Source organism: Pseudophryne corroboree, chromosome 6 (assembly GCF_028390025.1).
Source record: "Pseudophryne corroboree isolate aPseCor3 chromosome 6, aPseCor3.hap2, whole genome shotgun sequence".
NCBI lineage: Eukaryota > Metazoa > Chordata > Amphibia > Anura > Myobatrachidae > Pseudophryne > Pseudophryne corroboree.
The window spans coordinates 307,353,274-307,372,476 of NC_086449.1; the positions used below are offsets into that span (position 1 = coordinate 307,353,274).

General features: G+C 45.9%; 1 protein-coding gene across 2 annotated transcripts in view; it reads right to left on the minus strand.

Annotated features, from left to right (window-relative positions):
• Positions 1-6,016: 6,016 nt before the first annotated feature.
• Positions 6,017-19,203, minus strand: part of TM2D3 (TM2 domain containing 3) — a 31,335-nt gene continuing 18,148 nt past the window's right edge. Inside the window, exons 2-6 of one of the 2 annotated variants that reach the window (XM_063926219.1) lie at positions 13,081-13,173; positions 12,207-12,364; positions 11,070-11,250; positions 10,444-10,519; positions 6,017-6,788 (exon numbers count right to left, since the gene is read on the minus strand). In XM_063926219.1, coding sequence (XP_063782289.1) covers positions 6,623-6,788; positions 10,444-10,519; positions 11,070-11,250; positions 12,207-12,364; positions 13,081-13,173 — 674 coding nt within the window. In that variant the 3' untranslated portion in view covers positions 6,017-6,622. The remainder of the gene's footprint in view (positions 6,789-10,443; positions 10,520-11,069; positions 11,251-12,206; positions 12,365-13,080; positions 13,174-19,203) is intronic. The other variant, XM_063926218.1, reaches the window with a different exon arrangement.

The window sequence follows — 19,203 nt, forward strand, 5'->3', positions numbered from 1 at the left end:
GATCTCTTGACCTGGCGCAATACCTGTCCAGTTTTTTGTTGAGGCGAGACGCCATCATGTCCACCATTGGTCTTTCCCAACGGGTTACCAGCATGTGGAAGACTTCTGGATGAAGTCCCCACTCTCCCGGGTGAAGATCGTGTCTGCTGAGGAAGTCTGCTTCCCAGTTGTCCACTCCCGGGATGAACACTGCTGACAGTGCTATCACATGATTCTCTGCCCAGCGAAGAATCCTTGCAGCTTCTGCCATTGCCCTCCTGCTTCTTGTGCCGCCCTGTCTGTTCACATGGGCGACTGCCGTGATGTTGTCCGACTGGATCAATACCGGTTTTCCCTGAAGCAGAGGTTCTGCCTGGTTTAGAGCATTGTATATTGCTCTTAGTTCCAGAATGTTTATGTGAAGAGACGTTTCCAGGCTCGTCCATACTCCCTGGAAGTTTCTTCCTTGTGTGACTGCTCCCCAGCCTCTCAGGCTGGCGTCCGTGGTCACCAGGATCCAATCCTGTATTCCGAATCTGCGGCCCTCCAATAGATGAGCACTCTGCAACCACCACAGAAGAGACACCCTTGTCCTTGGAGACAGGGTTATCCGTAGGTGCATCTGAAGATGCGACCCTGACCATTTGTCCAACAGATCCCTTTGGAAAATTCTTGCGTGGAATCTGCCGAATGGAATCGCTTCGTAAGAAGCCACCATTTTTCCCAGGACTCTTGTGCATTGATGTACAGACACCTTTCCTGGTTTTAGGAGGTTCCTGACAAGCTCGGATAACTCCTTGGCTTTTTCCTCCGGGAGAAAAACCTTTTTCTGAACCGTGTCCAGAATCATCCCTAGGAACAGCAGACGAGTTGTCGGCATTAACTGGGATTTTGGAATATTCAGAATCCACCCGTGCTGTTTTAGCACTTCTTGAGACAGTGCTAATCCCATCTCTAGCTGTTCTCTGGACCTCGCCCTTATTAGGAGATCGTCCAAGTATGGGATAATTAATACGCCTTTTCTTCGAAGAAGAATCATCATCTCGGCCATTACCTTTGTAAAGATCCGAGGTGCCGTGGACAATCCGAACGGCAGCGTCTGAAACTGATAGTGACAGTTTTGTACAACGAACCTGAGGTACCCCTGGTGTGAGGGGTAAATTGGAACGTGGAGATACGCATCCTTGATGTCCAAGGATACCATAAAGTCCCCCTCTTCCAGGTTCGCTATCACTGCTCTGAGTGACTCCATTTTGAACTTGAACTTCTTTATGTACAGGTTCAAGGACTTCAGATTTAGAATAGGCCTTACCGAGCCATCCGGCTTCGGTACCACAAAAAGAGTGGAATAATACCCCTTCCCTTGTTGCAGAAGAGGTACCTTGACTATCACCTGCTGAGAGTACAGCTTGTGAATGGCTTCCAACACCGTCTCCCTTTCGGAGGGGGACGTTGGTAAAGCAGACCTCAGGAAACGGCGAGGTGGATCTGTCTCTAATTCCAACCTGTATCCCTGAGATATTATCTGCAGGATCCAGGGATCTACTTGCGAGTGAGCCCACTGCGCGCTGTAATTTTTGAGACGACCGCCCACCGTCCCCGAGTCCGCTTGAGAAGCCCCAGCGTCATGCTGAGGCTTTTGTAGAAGCCGGGGAGGGCTTCTGATCCTGGGAAGGAGCTGCGTGTTGCTGTCTCTTCCCTCGACCTTTGCCTCGTGGCAAATATGAATAGCCCTTTGCTCTCTTATTTTTAAAGGAACGAAAGGGCTGCGGTTGAAAAGTCGGTGCCTTTTTCTGTTGGGGAGTGACTTGAGGTAGAAAGGTGGATTTCCCGGCTGTAGCCGTGGCCACCAAATCTGATAGACCGACTCCAAATAACTCCTCCCCCTTATACGGCAAAACTTCCATATGCCGTTTTGAATCCGCATCGCCTGTCCACTGTCGCGTCCATAAAGCTCTTCTGGCCGAAATGGACATAGCACTTACCCGTGATGCCAGTGTGCATATATCCCTCTGTGCATCACGCATATAAAGAAATGCATCCTTTATTTGTTCTAACGACAGTAAAATATTGTCCCTGTCCAGGGTATCAATATTTTCAATCAGGGATTCTGACCAAACTACCCCCGCACTGCCCATCCAGGCAGTTGCTACAGCTGGTCGTAGTATAACACCTGCATGTGTGTATATACTTTTTTGGATATTTTCCATCCTCCTATCTGATGGATCTTTAAGTGCGGCCGTCTCAGGAGAGGGTAACGCCACTTGTTTAGATAAGCGTGTTAGCGCCTTGTCCACCCTAGGAGGTGTTTCCCAGCGCTCCCTAACCTCTGGCGGGAAAGGGTATAATGCCAATAATTTCTTTGAAATTATCAGCTTTTTATCAGGGGCAACCCACGCTTCATTACACACGTCATTTAGTTCTTCTGATTCAGGAAAAACTATAGGTAGTTTTTTCATACCCCACATAATACCCTGTTTAGTGGTACCTGTAGTATCAGCTAAATGTAACGCCTCCTTCATTGCCAAAATCATATAACGTGTGGCCCTACTGGAAAATACGGTTGATTCGTCACCGTCACCACTGGAGTCATCGCCTGTGTCTGGGTCTGTGTCGACCGACTGAGGCAAAGGGCGTTTCACAGCCCCTGACGGTGTTTGAATCGCCTGGACAGGCACTAATTGATTGTCCGGCCGTCTCATGTCGTCAAACGACTGCTTTAGCGTGTTGACACTATCCCGTAGTTCCATAAATAAAGGCATCCATTCTGGTGTCGACCCCCTAGGAGGTGACATCCCCATATTTGGCAATTGCTCCGCCTCCACACCAATATCGTCCTCATACATGTCGACACACACGTACCGACACACAGCAGACACACAGGGAATGCTCCTAATGAAGACAGGACCCACTAGCCCTTTGGGGAGACAGAGGGAGAGTTTGCCAGCACACACCAAAAGCGCTATATATATATCAGGGATAGCCTTATAATAAGTGCTCCCCTATAGCTGCTTTGTTATATAAAAATATCGCCATAAATTTGCCCCCCCTCTCTGTTTTACCCTGTTTCTGTAGTGCAGTGCAGGGGAGAGACCTGGGAGCCGTCCTGACCAGCGGAGCTGTGAGAGGAAATGGCGCCGTGTGCTGAGGAGATAGGCCCCGCCCCTTTTCCGGCGGGCTCGTCTCCCGCTATTTTGAGAAATCAGGCAGGGGTTAAATATCTCCATATAGCCTCTAGGGCTATATGTGAGGTATTTTTAGCCTTTATAGGTACTATTTTGCCTCCCAGGGCGCCCCCCTCCCAGCGCCCTGCACCCTCAGTGACTGCCGTGTGAAGTGTGCTGAGAGGAAAATGGCGCACAGCTGCAGTGCTGTGCGCTACCTTTAGAAGACTGCAGGAGTCTTCAGCCGCCGATTCTGGACCTCTTCTGTCTTCAGCATCTGCAAGGGGGCCGGCGGCGCGGCTCCGGTGACCATCCAGGCTGTACCTGTGATCGTCCCTCTGGAGCTTGATGTCCAGTAGCCAAGAAGCCAATCCATCCTGCACGCAGGTGAGTTGACTCCTTCTCCCCTCAGTCCCTCGCTGCAGTGATCCTGTTGCCAGCAGGAATCACTGTAACATAAAAAACCTAGCTAAACTTTCTCTAAGCAGCTCTTTAGGAGAGCCACCTAGATTGCACCCTTCTCGGCCGGGCACAAAAATCTAACTGGAGTCTGGAGGGGGGTCATGGGGGGAGGAGCCAGTGCACACCACCTGATCGGAAAAGCTTTACTTTTTGTGCCCTGTCTCCTGCGGAGCCGCTATTCCCCATGGTCCTTTCAGGAACCCCAGCATCCACTAGGACGATAGAGAAAGTATATTCAATTGAAGATTGTCAATTCGACAACAGTGCTTTTAGACAGTAAATTCGTCATTTTCAATCCGCCTCACTTTGCTGGCGGAATCTAATAAAAAAATTTAAAAACATGTTTTTTTTGTGTTTTTTTTTATTGGTAATAGCATATCTATTTATATTATTAGGGATTAGGCACTTGGTCTGTCTATTTAGGAGGCACAAGTATTTTCTATATATTTTTAAAATATATATTTATATTTTTATGGAATGGGTTAAAAATCAGAAAAAAAAATGTGTGGGGTCCCCCCTCCTAAGCATAACCAGCCTCGGGCTCTTTGAGCCGGTCCTGGTTGTAAAAATACGGGGGGGGGGGTGTGTGAAGGAAATTACATGGGATCCCCCGTATTTTTAGGACCAGCACCGGGCTCTGCGTCCGGTCCTGGTGCCAAAAATACGGGGGACAAAAAGCGTAGGGGTCCCCCGTATTTTTGGAACCAGCACCGGGCTCCACTAGCTGGGGAGATAATGCCACAGCCGGGGGACACTTTGAGATCGGTCCCTGCGGCCGTGCCATTAAAACCCCAACTAGTCACCCCTGGCCGGGGTACCCTGGAGGAGTGGGGACCCCTTCAATCAAGGGGTCCCCCCCTCCAGCCACCCAAGGGCCAGGGGTGAAGCCCGAGGCTGTCCCCCCCATCCATGGGCTGCGGTTGGGAGGCTGATAGCCTTTTGTGAAATGAAAGAATATTGTTTTTTGCAGCAGAACTTCAAGTCCCAGCAAGCCTCCCCTGCCCGCTGGTACCTGTAGTTCTACTGCAAAAAAAATACCCAAATAAAAACAGGACACAGACACCGTGAAAGTATAACTTTATTACATACATGCCGACACACATACTTACCTATGTTGACACGCCGACTCTGGCCACGTCTCCAATGTCGACGTCCGGGGTACCTGAAAATAAAATTATATTCACCTGATCCAGTGTCCGGTTCTTTTATTGTAATCCACGTACTTGGCAAAACAAAAAAACGCATACCCGAACCAGACGGACTGAAAGGGGTCCCATGTTTACACATGGGACCCCTTTCCCCGAATGCAGAGACCCCCTGTGACTCCTGTCACAGAGGGTCCCTTCAGGCAATCAGGGAGCGCCAAGTCCTGGCACTCTCCTGATTCCCTATGCGCGTCTGAGCTGGCAGACAGCGCATCACACAGCACCTCCATTAGTTTCAATGGTGGGAACTTTGCGGTCAGCGGTGGGGTTACCCGTGGTCAGCCGCTGACCACGGGTGACCTCACCGCTGACCGCAAAGTTCCCACCATTGAAGATAATGGAGGTGCTTTGCGATGCGCTGTCTGCCAGCTCAGACGCGCAAAGCCAATCAGGAGAGTGCCACGAAGTGGCGCTTCCAGATTGGCTGAAGGGACCCTCTGTGACAGGAGTCACAGGGGGTCTCTGCATTCGGGGAAAGGGGTCCCCTTTCAGTCCGTCTGGTTCGGGTATGCGTTTTTTTGTTTTGCCAAGTACGTGGATTACAAAAAAAAGAACCGGACACTGGATCAGGTGAGTATAATTTTATTTTCAGGTACCCCGGACGTCGACATTGTCATCATAGGTAAGTATGTATGTGTCGGCATGTATGTAATAAAGTTTTACTTTCAAGGTGTCTGTGTCCTGTTTTTATTTGGGTATTTTTTTTGCAGGAGAACTACAGGTACCAGCAGGCCCGTTTCCCCCTTGCATGCTGGTACTTGTGGTTCTCCAAGTATCAGCTTGCGGGGGAGGCTTGCAAAGACTTGTAGTTCTTCTGCAAAAACCAATATTCTTTAATTTTCAACAAGGCTATATGCCCCCCATCCGCAGCCCATGGATGGGGGGACAGCCTCGGGCTTCACCCCTGGCCCTTGGGTGGCTTGAAGGGGTCCCCACTCCTCCAGGGTACCCCGGCTAGGGGTGACTAGTTGGATATTTAATGCCACAGCCGCAGGGAGCGGTATCAAAGTGTCCCCCGGCTGTGGCATTATCTGTCCAACTAGTGGAGCCCGGTGCTGGTACAAAAAATACGGGGGACCCATACGCTTTTTGTCCCCCGTATTTTTTGGACCAGGCGCAGAGCCCAGTGCTGGTTGTTAAAATACGGGGGATCCCCTGTAATTTTTTTCCCCGTATTTTGGCAACCAGGACCGGCTCAAAAAGCGTGAGGCTGGTTATGCTTAGGAGGGGGGACCCCACGCAATTTTTTTTCGGGTTTCTTACAGTTTTTTTTAACATTTTTAAAAATCTAATCAAAATCCGTCAATTCGGCCGTTTTTTTTTCCGACAGCGGGACTGTCGAATCCATTTTTTATTGAATATGTCGAATTCCGGCACCCACCTGCCGGAATTCGACGGTCGAATTGTGTCGAATTTAAAAACGGCCGAAAAAGTGCAGCAATTCGCCCGGAATTGCATATACCCCTAAGGCTGCAATCACTTACTGTAGGTGGTGGCAGCTTGTAGTCATGTTACATAGTTATGTCAGCACACAAACCCATCACATTCAGAAAAGCAAACGGCTTTATTATCATTAAGCAAAATGGACATAACTTAATACCTATATAAAGCAAATTGTCTTTTTCATAGAAATAATAAAAAGATGGTTGGTAACAAAAGTAACAAGTGTTAAAGTGTATTGAACGTAGTTGACCTTAATGAAAAGGCATATTAAGTACAGATACCGTACATTACAGAAAATAAACAAACAAAACAAACTGAAGCTTAAATGTTCTGAAAAGCTAAGGCTTGTTCTTTTGTGCCAGCAAATGATTAAATATAAAGAGAACCATCTGCAGGCCCCACGTAGCCAACACAAATTAAAAATACATCTATTAGAGTCCAAATTCCCAGTCCTCCGAAGCTGAAGAGCTTTCCTAGTCCTTCTCGCCACTGGCCCAAGTAAAAGCGGTCAGCACCAAACCCTCCAAGGGTAATGCTGCAAGACAGTCCAAAAAATAAGGCAGAAATGACATTAAATACATGACTAAACACATGGGACTATATTTCTAGTATATAATGTGCATAACAGGAAGAACAAAACAATGTACTTATGGCACATCTGTGGATACCGAACTGCTTCTATTACTTTCAGTCAGCTGTAATATTAGATTACATATTGCATATTAATAGATCCTGAAAGGAGAACTTTCTGACAACAGCTTGTGTGTTAATAAAGGGTACAAACCTCAGCAGAATAATTCTAGGGCATGCTCTTCAGAATACTGTAACACAGATCCAAGATGCAATAAATATAAAATAATACTTTACAGTGTCTATCATCGGGCCTTCGAGATCAATGGCATTTACCATTCCAAAAACATTGCAAACTTACAATGTTATGGTGATAATGTTAAGAGGACCTACTGGAAAGGCTCAGGAATGGGGTCTGTCACTATTTTTGGGACTGCAGGAGTGCTCACGGGAGGAGAAAGATGTTGGACACTTATGAAGAGAGGCGTTTCCAACAGCCTCCATTTCCTACACTTTGCTACAAACTCTGGAATCTATCAGGAGTTAAGTGTATGGCAGGACATGAAACAGTGCTAGCAACCAATAGTAAAAGGGCAGACTAGATGGGCTAAGTGGTTCTTATCTGCCGTCAAATTCTATGGGTGGAATTCAATTGTTTGAAAAGTCGGTTGGGTGTTTGTTTTTTCCTGTCTATTAGATAGGCAAAAACAGACACCCAACTGACTTTTCAAACAATTGAATATCCCCCTACGTTTCTATCCCTTACTGATAAAAGCCGTGTGCAGCTTGGCTCACTAGTTGGGCTTGTATAACGAGCCAACAGAATGACCTCTGTATATGCTCGCTAGATAGCTTAATGAGCTCTGCACTGGCACAAAGTTTGCACAATGGCATCTGACCTTCTGGTTGCAGCAATGGCTGGCCTAATGGTATTCTGTGTATTATTTGACAGGTACAGAAGCAACCAGTTTAAAATAACAAATGTAATATTTGCTATAGGGTTGGTTTATTTGTGTAGGTAACACTAAAGTACAAATATTTGGTAGCAATATGAACTGAAGTTAAAAGATAAAAGGGATAAGTACTTGTGAATTCTTGATATTTAAACTGAAATTATAATCTCCGATATACCATTGGGACACTGACATCATGTTTGTGATACTTTTTCCCTATAATTCACACAAAATATTACCAAAATAAAGTTCTATTTGTGTCAAAACGACAGAATATGGACCACAATAGACCAAATACAAAAAGCTTTTCCTTGTGGTAATAACGCTACAAATACCGTATATACTCGAGTATAAGCCGACTTTTTCAGCACTTTTTTTTGTGCTGAAAAAGCCACCTCGGCTTATACTCGAGTCAGTGCAGGCAGAGGCAGAGCAGTGTGAAGGAGGGACATGGAGCGCACAGCGCGCGGCGCTCCTGTGTCCCTCCTGCATCTCCGGCGGCAGCAGCGGCGGTTCTATTACAGGAAATACCCGTTCGTGAACCGGCACTTCCTATAATAGACCCGCCGCGGCCGCCGAAGATGCAGGAGGGACACAGGAGAGCCGCGCACGCTGTGTGCTTCGTGTCCCTCCAGAAGACAGCGCGGGATCGACGGAGGGGTAAGTAACAGCACTGTGGGGCATACCTGGCACTTGGGGAGGGAACGTATCTGGCAGCACTGTGGGGGCATATCTGGCAGCACTGTGGGGGCATATCTGGCAGCACTGTGGGGGCATAACTGGCAGCACTGTGGGGGCATATCTGGCAGCACTGTGGGGGCATAACTGGCAGCACTGTGGGGGCATATCTGGCAGCACTGTGGGGGCATATCTGGCAGCACTGTGGGGGCATATCTGGCAGCACTGTGGGGGCATATCTGGCAGCACTGTGGGGGCATATCTGGCAGCACTGTGGGGGCATATCTGGCAGCACTGTGGGGGCATAACTGGCAGCACTGTGGGGGCATAACTGGCAGCACTGTGGGGGCATATCTGGCAGCACTGTGGGGGCATATCTGGCAGCACTGTGGGGGCATATCTGGCAGCACTGTGGGGGCATATCTGGCAGCACTGTGGGGGCATATCTGGCAGCACTGTGGGGGCATATCTGGCAGCACTGTGGGGGCATAACTGGCAGCACTGTGGGGGCATATCTGGCAGCACTGTGGGGGCATATCTGGCAGCACTGTGGGGGCATATCTGGCAGCACTGTGGGGGCATATCTGGCAGCACTGTGGGGGCATATCTGGCAGCACTGTGGGGGCATATCTGGCAGCACTGTGGGGGCATATCTGGCAGCACTGTGGGGGCATATCTGGCAGCACTGTGGGGGCATAACTGGCAGCACTGTGGGGGCATATCTGGCAGCACTGTGGGGGCATATCTGGCAGCACTGTGGGGGCATATCTGGCAGCACTGTGGGGGCATATCTGGCAGCACTGTGGGGGCATATCTGGCAGCACTGTGGGGGCATAACTGGCAGCACTGTGGGGGCATATCTGGCAGCACTGTGGGGGCATATCTGGCAGCACTGTGGGGGCATATCTGGCACTATGAGGGCATATCTGGCACTGAGGGCTGTGTACGGCTAGAGCTGCATTTCCCACCCTAGGCTTATACTCGAGTCAATAAGTTTTCCCAGGTTTTTGTGGTAGAATTAGGTGCCTCGGCTTATATTCGGGTCGACTTATACTCGAGTATATACGGTAATTAAAAACCATCAATCAATTTTAAGGCGCCTCATTGTTATGAATGATTAAGGTACTGTAGCTCTGCCCCAGCTGACTGTTCCCAACTCTAACCAACACGCATATTTCTGGACATTTGGAAAAACCACTAGGAGAGTGTTGCTCTCCCTTTTGGAAACGTATGAAATTCAATTATGGCACTTTAAGTGGAACCTAGAAAGTGATAAATAATTTAAATAGGTTCCACACATTATGCAGTTAAAATACACCTACATGAGGCCAAGAAATCAACTATTGGCAATCCATCACCAGATCTTGACCCCAAAAGTAAATATGTCGACATGGTCTCTGCAGACCAGTCCCAAAGTACAGCATTATAGAACTGCACAGTGATTATCACCTCCCCTGTGTCTAAAGTTCCTGGACATGAAAAGTAAGACTGAAGCCAGCTGGTAAAATTAGATGATTACAAGCTCATCTCACTCTCACTTAAATTCTGGGAGGAAGTCTCTTAAGCAAGCATTTACATTATGTACAAGTGTACAAGAAACTGCATACAGACTATACTGCTTATTAATAAAAAAAAATAAAAAGTAAAAAAATTACATACATAAAAAAAAAAAAGTTAAGTGAGTATGTACAACCAACAGAAACTAAAATACAAAAGCTGGTGTGACTGGTTTCTTTTATTATAGATTTTTGTCTAGTGCAGGGAAAATCTGCACGTTTGTCTCATCTTTGCCTGGTAACTACATTTTATACATCTCTAAATCTTTAGCTGTAAAATGAAGTCAAGTTTTAAATTCTTCAGTGCCCACATGCTAGCTGGACTGACTATATCTATGGTGAAAGTACGGTTAGAAAACATTAACAGTGTACGTAGCAATCATATTCCCTCAGGAACATCTAACAAGCTCTTACAACATCATACAGTCATTACCTCAGAGCAAGTGCTGTGGACCACTTGTAGCCTCCTGTCCAATTACAATACAGCATCTTAGGAAACACACGGTTACCTACAAAATAAGACATTTTCCCCTCTTACTGAAGGGATAAAACATGGATCACCGAGTTCTATGATCAGTTAAAAATTGGTCAGTCCTTCTCAACTAGGGGGATATTCAATTAGCCGCACTAACTGGATAGCCCCAGGTGGATCAATTAGCTGCAGTAAATTACCGCTGCTAATTGAATATTTCCCCAATATATAAAAAAAAAAATACATATTTAAAATGCAAATTCAACATTTCTTATAATCTTAACTAATCTATACTTGTACATTCTCACCCCCTTCCTACAAGAACCAATCTTAATAACTTATAGTAAGTTGGGGGTCAAATGGATGAAACAAATAGCGCAAGTAACCTTCTATGGGTATGGGAAATAACCTCTACTTTAACATAGATTGACTGTAAAAGCAGCCCAGGGTACAGTCTCTTTTTCACATACTCGAGTTACATTATTGCCTGTTGCACAGATGTCCATTATAGATGTTTCCGATGTAAGCTTAGGTTATTTAATGCAATAACACTAACATCCACAGAATGCATGCCTGGCGTAACATACCCAAACAGTGAACATGATCCTTAACTGTACAGGTGGCATTATAACGCTGTCGCGGGCAGGACACAGTCATGCAGATGCTGGAATTAGATTTGCTACACTCATATTCCGATGGAGGAAGCTGCCAGCAAAACTGACAGGTTATATTGATAGTGAAATTCTCCTGCTGTTGGTGGTTGTCATCCTGTGTATTAAAAATAAAAACAAATAAAATATCAGAGGGTACAGAGCATCCATGTAGAGCCCACCAGCATACAGCAATCCTTCAATTAGAGAGACTTGCTGAACCAGATGGACCCGCTTGGCCTATTTTACTTTAAATCTGTGTCATCTGCATTAATGGCATCGGTATATATGATCGACAGTCAAAATGTTGGCATGGACATAATGTAGTCATTGAACAAGTTGACAGGTGTATGCTGTCAATATTATTAGCATGTCAACATGGTGGTTTTCTTCCAATTCTGTCCCTAACCCTCGGAAATGTTAACATTATAACAATGTCTATATTTCCGATGTTGACACACCAAATGCAAACTGTATTGTGCTGAACTACACCCCAACCTAAATGAAACACCACAAACCCCAGGGAACAGGAGAGAAAATAATACTTTCAATACGATAAAAAAAAAAAAAAAACAAAAAAAAAAAACACATCAATTTCGAAATACATATCCAAATATTAAGGAAGCAGGGACCTATTCTTAGGGAGGTGGAAGTTACTCTTGCAGGAAGGAAGGTGTTAGTCAGGGAGTGTAGGGGAGTACAGTGTGGAGATGGCCCATGGAGAAAGAGGGAGAGAGAAAAAGGACCTGGCAGAGGGAAAAGGTAACGCTCTGTTATTTGCAAATATTGACATCTGAGCAAATCAGATTTGATGCACACTGGAATACATGGCTTCAGACAAATAGACTCTGCTCATGAGAGCTTCTAAACTGGGAAAGAAAGCGAACAGGACAGGTGAGGCCAGGTGGGACATAAGCGGAAGTGGAGTTTAGATATTGATAAGTATTTACGGACAGAGGGAATAGGTTTATAAATAAGAGGATGTTAAAGCAAGTAATTAAAACAAGTTGGGCATTTAATATTGCAGAGGAGACATCCATAGACAAAGCCTTCAGGAGATATATGATTACTTACCAAACACATGACCTGAGGTTTGGTGTTACAGTCAAAAGTGACATGTTTGCCATACGTACAGGAGTAATTTGTAGTACATGTCATACACTCCGCAGGTAATTTGCTGCAAAGCCCATTGCTTGGACATTTGGATAGATATTGGGGTGTGGCTGTGAGTTCTGAAATGAAAATCAACAGTTTCTGCCCTGCTAAGCATTAAGCAACCCAAACTGCATGCAACATCATAAGCAATAATATTTTAGTGGCGCTAACCTAAACGTATTCTGAAATACACAGTTTTTTTATTTTTTAATATGTTTTATTGATTCTGAAGCATTTTGAACAAAAAACCAAACAGTGTAATATGCCATACTGATACAAACGTGAAGACAAAGACACACTGGCTTCTGATTTACTCTGTTCTTAACGCGAAAATTAATGCGAGTTCGGCTTTATCCGGATTTTTCTTATTAGCTATCCAAAACAGGTGACATCTGAACGCCAATAAGATGCCGTTTAGAGATCAGGGTAAATGCAAACCCGCACATCTCTAATTAAAAGAAGAGTTCCACACAGCTCTCAGGTGAAAGGATGCCTATGTCACACCACCGGAATGGGGCTGTTACAGTCATCAGGGACCCTGGTTGATTAACAGTGCCAGCAAAATACATAGAGTAATTTTTTTTTCGATCTATGGCATATAATACATACACTGTGCTCAACATGGACAAACAAATTGGATAAACATACAGTAGTCATTATATATTACTAGGTGCTGAATGCATTCTAGATTGTAAATGACTGCACACAAATACTAAACAACAGACCTACCTGCTAAAATACATAATGCAGTTATATGGTTATATACTGTGGATGTGGGCTACCCAATATTTACCAACTGCTTCGATGCTTGGAAGAATTGTGGAAGATGGGTGTTGGTCTTTTAGGGCCTGCGCTGCTGCTTGGAAGTGCTCAAAGCTCAAAGATCCTGGATAATAAAAAATGAAGATGTTTTGTTAGCAGTCAAACCAAGAAGAGTATTTATAATATAATATAGTATAATTTATAATAAGAATTTACTCACCGGTAATTCTATTTCTCGTAGTCCGTAGTGGATGCTGGGAACTCCGTAAGGACCATGGGGAATAGCGGGCTCCGAAGGAGGCTGGGCACTCTAGAAAGATTTAGGACTACCTGGTGTGCACTGGCTCCTCCCACTATGACCCTCCTCCAAGCCTCAGTTAGGACACCGTGCCCGGACGAGCAGACATAATAAGGAAGGATTTAGAATCCCGGGTAAGACTCTTACCAGCCACACCGTACAACTCGTGATACTATATCCAGTTTGACAGTATGAAAACAACTGAGCCTCTCAACAGATGGCTCAACAATAACCCTTTAGTTAACAATAACTATTTACAAGTATTGCAGACAATCCGCACTTGGGATGGGCGCCCAGCATCCACTACGGACTACGAGAAATAGAATTACCGGTGAGTAAATTCTTATTTTCTCTAACGTCCTAGTGGATGCTGGGAACTCCGTAAGGACCATGGGGATTATACCAAAGCTCCCAAACGGGCGGGAGAGTGCGGATGACTCTGTAGCACCGAATGAGAGAACTCCAGGTCCTCCTCAGCCAGGGTATCAAATTTGTAGAATTTTGCAAACGTATTTGCCCCTGACCAAGTAGCTGCTCGGCAAAGTTGTAAAGCCGAGACCCCTCGGGCAGCCGCCCAAGATGAGCCCACCTTCCTTGTGGAATGGGCCTTTACAGATTTTGGCTGTGGTATGCCTGCCACAGAATGTGCAAGCTGAATTGTACTACAAATCCAGCGAGCAATAGACTGCTTAGAAGCAGGAGCACCCAGCTTGTTGGGTGCATACAGGATAAACAGCGAGTCAGATTTTCTGACTCCAGCCGTCCTGGAAACATATATTTTCAGGGCCATGACAACGTCTAGCAACTTGGAGTCCTCCAATTCACTAGTAGCCGCCGGCACCACAATAGGCTGGTTCAAGTGAAATGCTGATACCACCTTAGGGAGAAATTGGGGACGGGTCCTCAATTCTGCCCTATCCATATGGAAAATCATATAAGGGCTTTTACATGATAAAGCCGCCAATTCTGACACTCGCCTGGCAGAAGCCAAGGCCAATAACATGACCACTTTCCACGTGAGATATTTCAGATCCACGGTTTTTAGTGGCTCAAACCAATGTGATTTTAAGAAACTCAACATCACGTTGAGATCCCAAGGTGCCACAGGAGGCACAAACGGGGGCTGAATATGCAGCACTCCTTTCACAAATGTCTGAACTTCAGGTACTGAAGCTAGTTCTTTTTGAAAGAAAATCGACAGAGCCGAGATCTGTACTTTAATGGAGCCTAGTTTTAGGCCCATATTCACTCCTGCTTGCAGGAAATGCAGAAATCGACCTAGTTGAAATTCCTCTGTTGGGGCCTTTTTGGCCTCGCACCATGCAACATATTTCCGCCATATGCGGTGATAATGCTTAGCCGTAACATCTTTCCTGGCCTTAATAAGCGTAGGAATGACTTCTTCCGGAATACCCTTTTCCGTCAGGATCCGGTGTTCAACCGCCATGCCGTCAAACGCAGCCGCGGTAAGTCTTGGAACAGACAGGGCCCCTGCTGTAGCAGGTCCTGTCTGAGCGGTAGAGGCCACGGGTCCTCTGTGAGCATCTCTTGAAGTTCCGGGTACCACGCTCGTCTTGGCCAATCCGGAACCACGAGAATTGTGTTTACTCCTCGCTTTCTTATTATTCTCAATACCTTCGGTATGAGAGGCAGAGGAGGGAACACATAAACCGACTGGTACACCCACGGTGTCACTAGAGCGTCCACAGCTATCGCCTGAGGGTCCCTTGACCTGGCGCAATATCTTTTTAACTTTTTGTTGAGGCGGGACGCCATCATGTCCACCTGTGGTTTTTCCCAACGGTTTACCAGCATCTGGAAGACTTCTGGGTGAAGTCCCCACTCCCCCGGGGTGGAGGTCGTGTCTGCTGAGGAAGTCTGCTTCCCAGTTGTCCACTCCCGGAATGAACACTGCTGACAGTGCTAGTACATGATTCTCCGCCCATCGGAGAATTTTTGTGGCTTCTGCCATCGCCATCCTGCTTCTTGTGCCGCTCTGTCGATTTACATGGGCGACTGCCGTGATGTTGTCTGACTGGATCAGCACCGGCTGGTGTAGGAGCAGGGATTTTGCTTGACTTAGGGCATTGTAGATGGCCCTTAGTTCCAGAATATTTATGTGAAGGGAAGTCTCCTGACTCGACCATAGTCCTTGGAAGTTTCTTCCCTGTGTGACTGCCCCCCAGCCTCGAAGGCTGGCATCCGTGGTCACCAGGACCCAGTCCTGTATGCCGAACCTGCGGCCCTCTAGAAGATGGGCACTCTGCAGCCACCACAGTAGAGACACCCTGGTTCTTGGAGACAGGGTTATTAAGCGATGCATCTGAAGATGCGATCCGGACCACTGGTCCAACAGGTCCCACTGAAAGATTCTGGCATGGAACCTGCCGAAGGGAATTGCTTCGTAAGAAGCCACCATCTTTCCCAGGACCCGCGTGCAGTGATGCACTGATACCTGTTTTGGTTTCAGGAGGTCTCTGACTAGAGATGACAACTCCCTGGCTTTCTCCTCCGGGAGAAACACTTTTCTCTGGACTGTATCCAGAATCATACCCAGGAACAGTAGCCGTGTCGTCGGAACCAGCTGTGACTTTGGGATATTCAGAATCCAGCCGTGCTGGTGCAGCACTTCCTGGGATAGTGCTACTCCCACCAACAACTGTTCCTTGGACCTCGCTTTTATTAGGAGATCGTCCAAGTACGGGATAATTAAAACTCCCTTTCTTCGAAGGAGTATCATCATTTCCGCCATAACCTTGGTAAATACCCTCGGTGCCGTGGACAGTCCAAACGGCAGCGTCTGGAATTGGTAATGGCAATCCTGTACCACAAATCTGAGGTACTCCTGGTGAGGATGGTAAATGGGGACATGCAAGTAAGCATCCTTGATGTCCAGGGATACCATGTAATCCCCCTCGTCCAGGCTTGCAATAACCGCCCTGAGCGATTCCATCTTGAACTTGAATTTCTTTATGTATGTGTTCAAGGATTTCAAATTGTCAAAGTCAGAAAAATATCTCTATGCACACTACCATATTTGCACCTCACACAGGTCCGTGCTGCGCATGCGTACGCTCTCTCGTACGTGCGCATACTCACAGTCGCGGGCACCCGCAGGCGCATGGTATGCGTATTTACGGTAGAGTTTATGCGATCGTAGCGTGCGACTCAATCATTACATATTTTCACTATATAATGTATTTTGTAGATCATGGTCCCTTTGATAGATTCTGCAAGTTTGGTTAATATAGAATGTTCATGAACAGAGAAATCCCTCTTTGTTTGATACGAAGGGTCAGACAGGAGTAATACAGTGGTGTTTAGTATCCATCGGAAGAATATTTAATTAGCAATATTCCGGTGTTGGTTTGGAGCGGATTAATCGCTCGTGCGAATAGTTATGGACATAAGAAGTTTATGTCCATTTACTATTATTTGTTCTTACTTAGTCATGCGGCGGGAAACCCAGTATCCCACCCACCTGGACAGTTGGAAACAGTCACAGCCCACCTGTATGAATCAACCTATGACCTTTTGTTATAATGCGAAGCCGAATTCCTGTGTCCAATGAACAATGAGATTGTAGGGACCATTGAATTGTATTGTGTGTGGGGCATAAATAGGCAGGCCGACCGTATCCAGCTCACTCTCTTCAACGGTTCTCATTGCTGATAATCGGGAGCTGGATATCGAGGCGCATGCGATCGTTTCCCCTTGTGCGTAAGTTTTCTCCGCAATCATATTGTCTTGATGTTATAGTAAGCCATCTCTCTCTCCCCTCTTTCTCCCTTATTTTCCCTTGATTGTATTGTATTGTATTGCATTGTATTTCCTGTGTAGTTATCTGGTTAGTTAGTCTATGTTATATTGTAGTGTATGCTTTGTACTGTGATTCTTTTGCAAGTATAATAGTCATAATACATATAATAGGTTTTGGACCCTAAGCCCAGGTATCTGTGTATTTCTTATAGTGTTAAGTATTCCCTGAGCGTCGGTGACGCCCAAGCAGCTTTGTAGTTAATCAGGTTACACCAGGTTGCATTTACACTCTATCACCACACTAAGGTTTACTGTATATTTCGTTGTTAATGGTATAGATATAAAGGTTTAACGTCGTAAGCGTCTGCACCGCTGGAGATCTCCTCGTGGTCCCAAGCATCCGCTACGCTATAGCGAATCATTACGTTAGTCGGCAGCCAATAGCATGCCTGCCTGTGATCTCTGGGCCGTAAGCGAACATGATGCTTGAGCGTCTCGACTACGGTTGAGCGATCGTTACGCAACTGGCGTACCCTTACGGTATTTCTTACGTAGATAGCGTACAGTGTTCTTAGACCTCTTAAAGTGTTTTATATACGATAAATATTTAGCTTTATCAATTGGGGGCCGTCCAGTCCTTCACATATCTGCACTAGGTAATATCAGCAGACATTATCCATCAGCAAAGGGCGGGAGGTTGTATCCCTCGTAGTGCTGACGGGATAAGCGTCTGCTTCTCTTAGTAAAGGGTGCTGAAGGAATCCGGGAACCGGAGGTAAGAGCAAAACGCTAGTGTCTTTTAAAACTGTTTATTTTTCTGTCTTGCGTACACACGCACGCACACATATATATCTGCATTTCTTTTTCATTTATGTATTTTCGTATATCACTCTCCTGTCTGACAGTTTTATAGTTGATAAAAGTGCTAAAAGAGATTTGCCGTTATTTCATAGTTTAAGAATAGAGGTAATATAGTTAAAGTATAGACAAACACACAGTTTTTGCCTGGGAGATAAGGCGAAGTCAGTGTGTTGTGTGGTAGATGATCAAGGATCAATCTACATTGATAAAAGTATAAATTGTGTTACGGTGGATCTTTGCTTTGCGTACACGTGTCTCTAACAAAGACTTGCGTACACAATCCAAAGGCCGACGCACGCAGCGTATATTACGCAACGGAGCGTCTGTGTACGCCCACGTAACTCAAACCACAAGTTGATTTTAACAGGCGATAAATAGCGCAACGCGGTAAATAGCGCAAGGCGATAAATAGCACAAATTGATTTCAGTTTTCCAAAACTTAGTTTAAATACCTTACTTTACTGTAATACCTCTGGGAGGGCTATCAGACTACGGGAAATGATTTTTCTGATCAGAAAACTATAAGAATGATAGTGGGTTGAAAACGGTATGAGTGTATTGAATCCCGCTTTGTGGACTTTGTGGTCTATGTGATAAAACGGTATTAAATCCCGCTTTGTGGACTTTGTGATCTGTGTGATCTATGAGCACGGCCTGAAGTGAAAACGTGCAACAGAGTGTGATAAAGTTTTCGTTGTATTACGCTCTGGCTGTTTTGGAGCACAGTAGGGAGACTCCAATGATCCTACCATTTATGGGCAACAAGTGTCTATAAGTGGTACGATTGGACCGCACGGTTGTATGTGTGACCAATAACGCAACGTGATATGAGGTCGTATATCCATGCGTAAATCTTGCCCTCATACGTGTTGTAGGGAGCACATGCAAGCGTGATTTGTGTAAAGAAAAAGGAAGGGAATTTTCTCAGGAAAATCTCTAAAGATAGGGCCTGCAACGGCTACACGTGTCTGCTAGAAGGCGGACCGGAGATACCCGGAGCAGAAGAAGTTCAGTGGAAGAGCTTTAAGGATTTCCAACGAATTTCTGTGTTTGGTGCATTTTAGGAAGTTTTTCTGTGTTAAAAAGGTCCACAATGGCAGCCAAGTGCACAATACAGAGACGGTCGGAGGTCAGGATTCAGACTCCAGAGGCTTGCAGACCCCGAGGGTCTGCTCGGTTAGTAATGTGGGGGAAATATGGTCCCCACACTGAGACCTTTTGTGATGAATGGACACG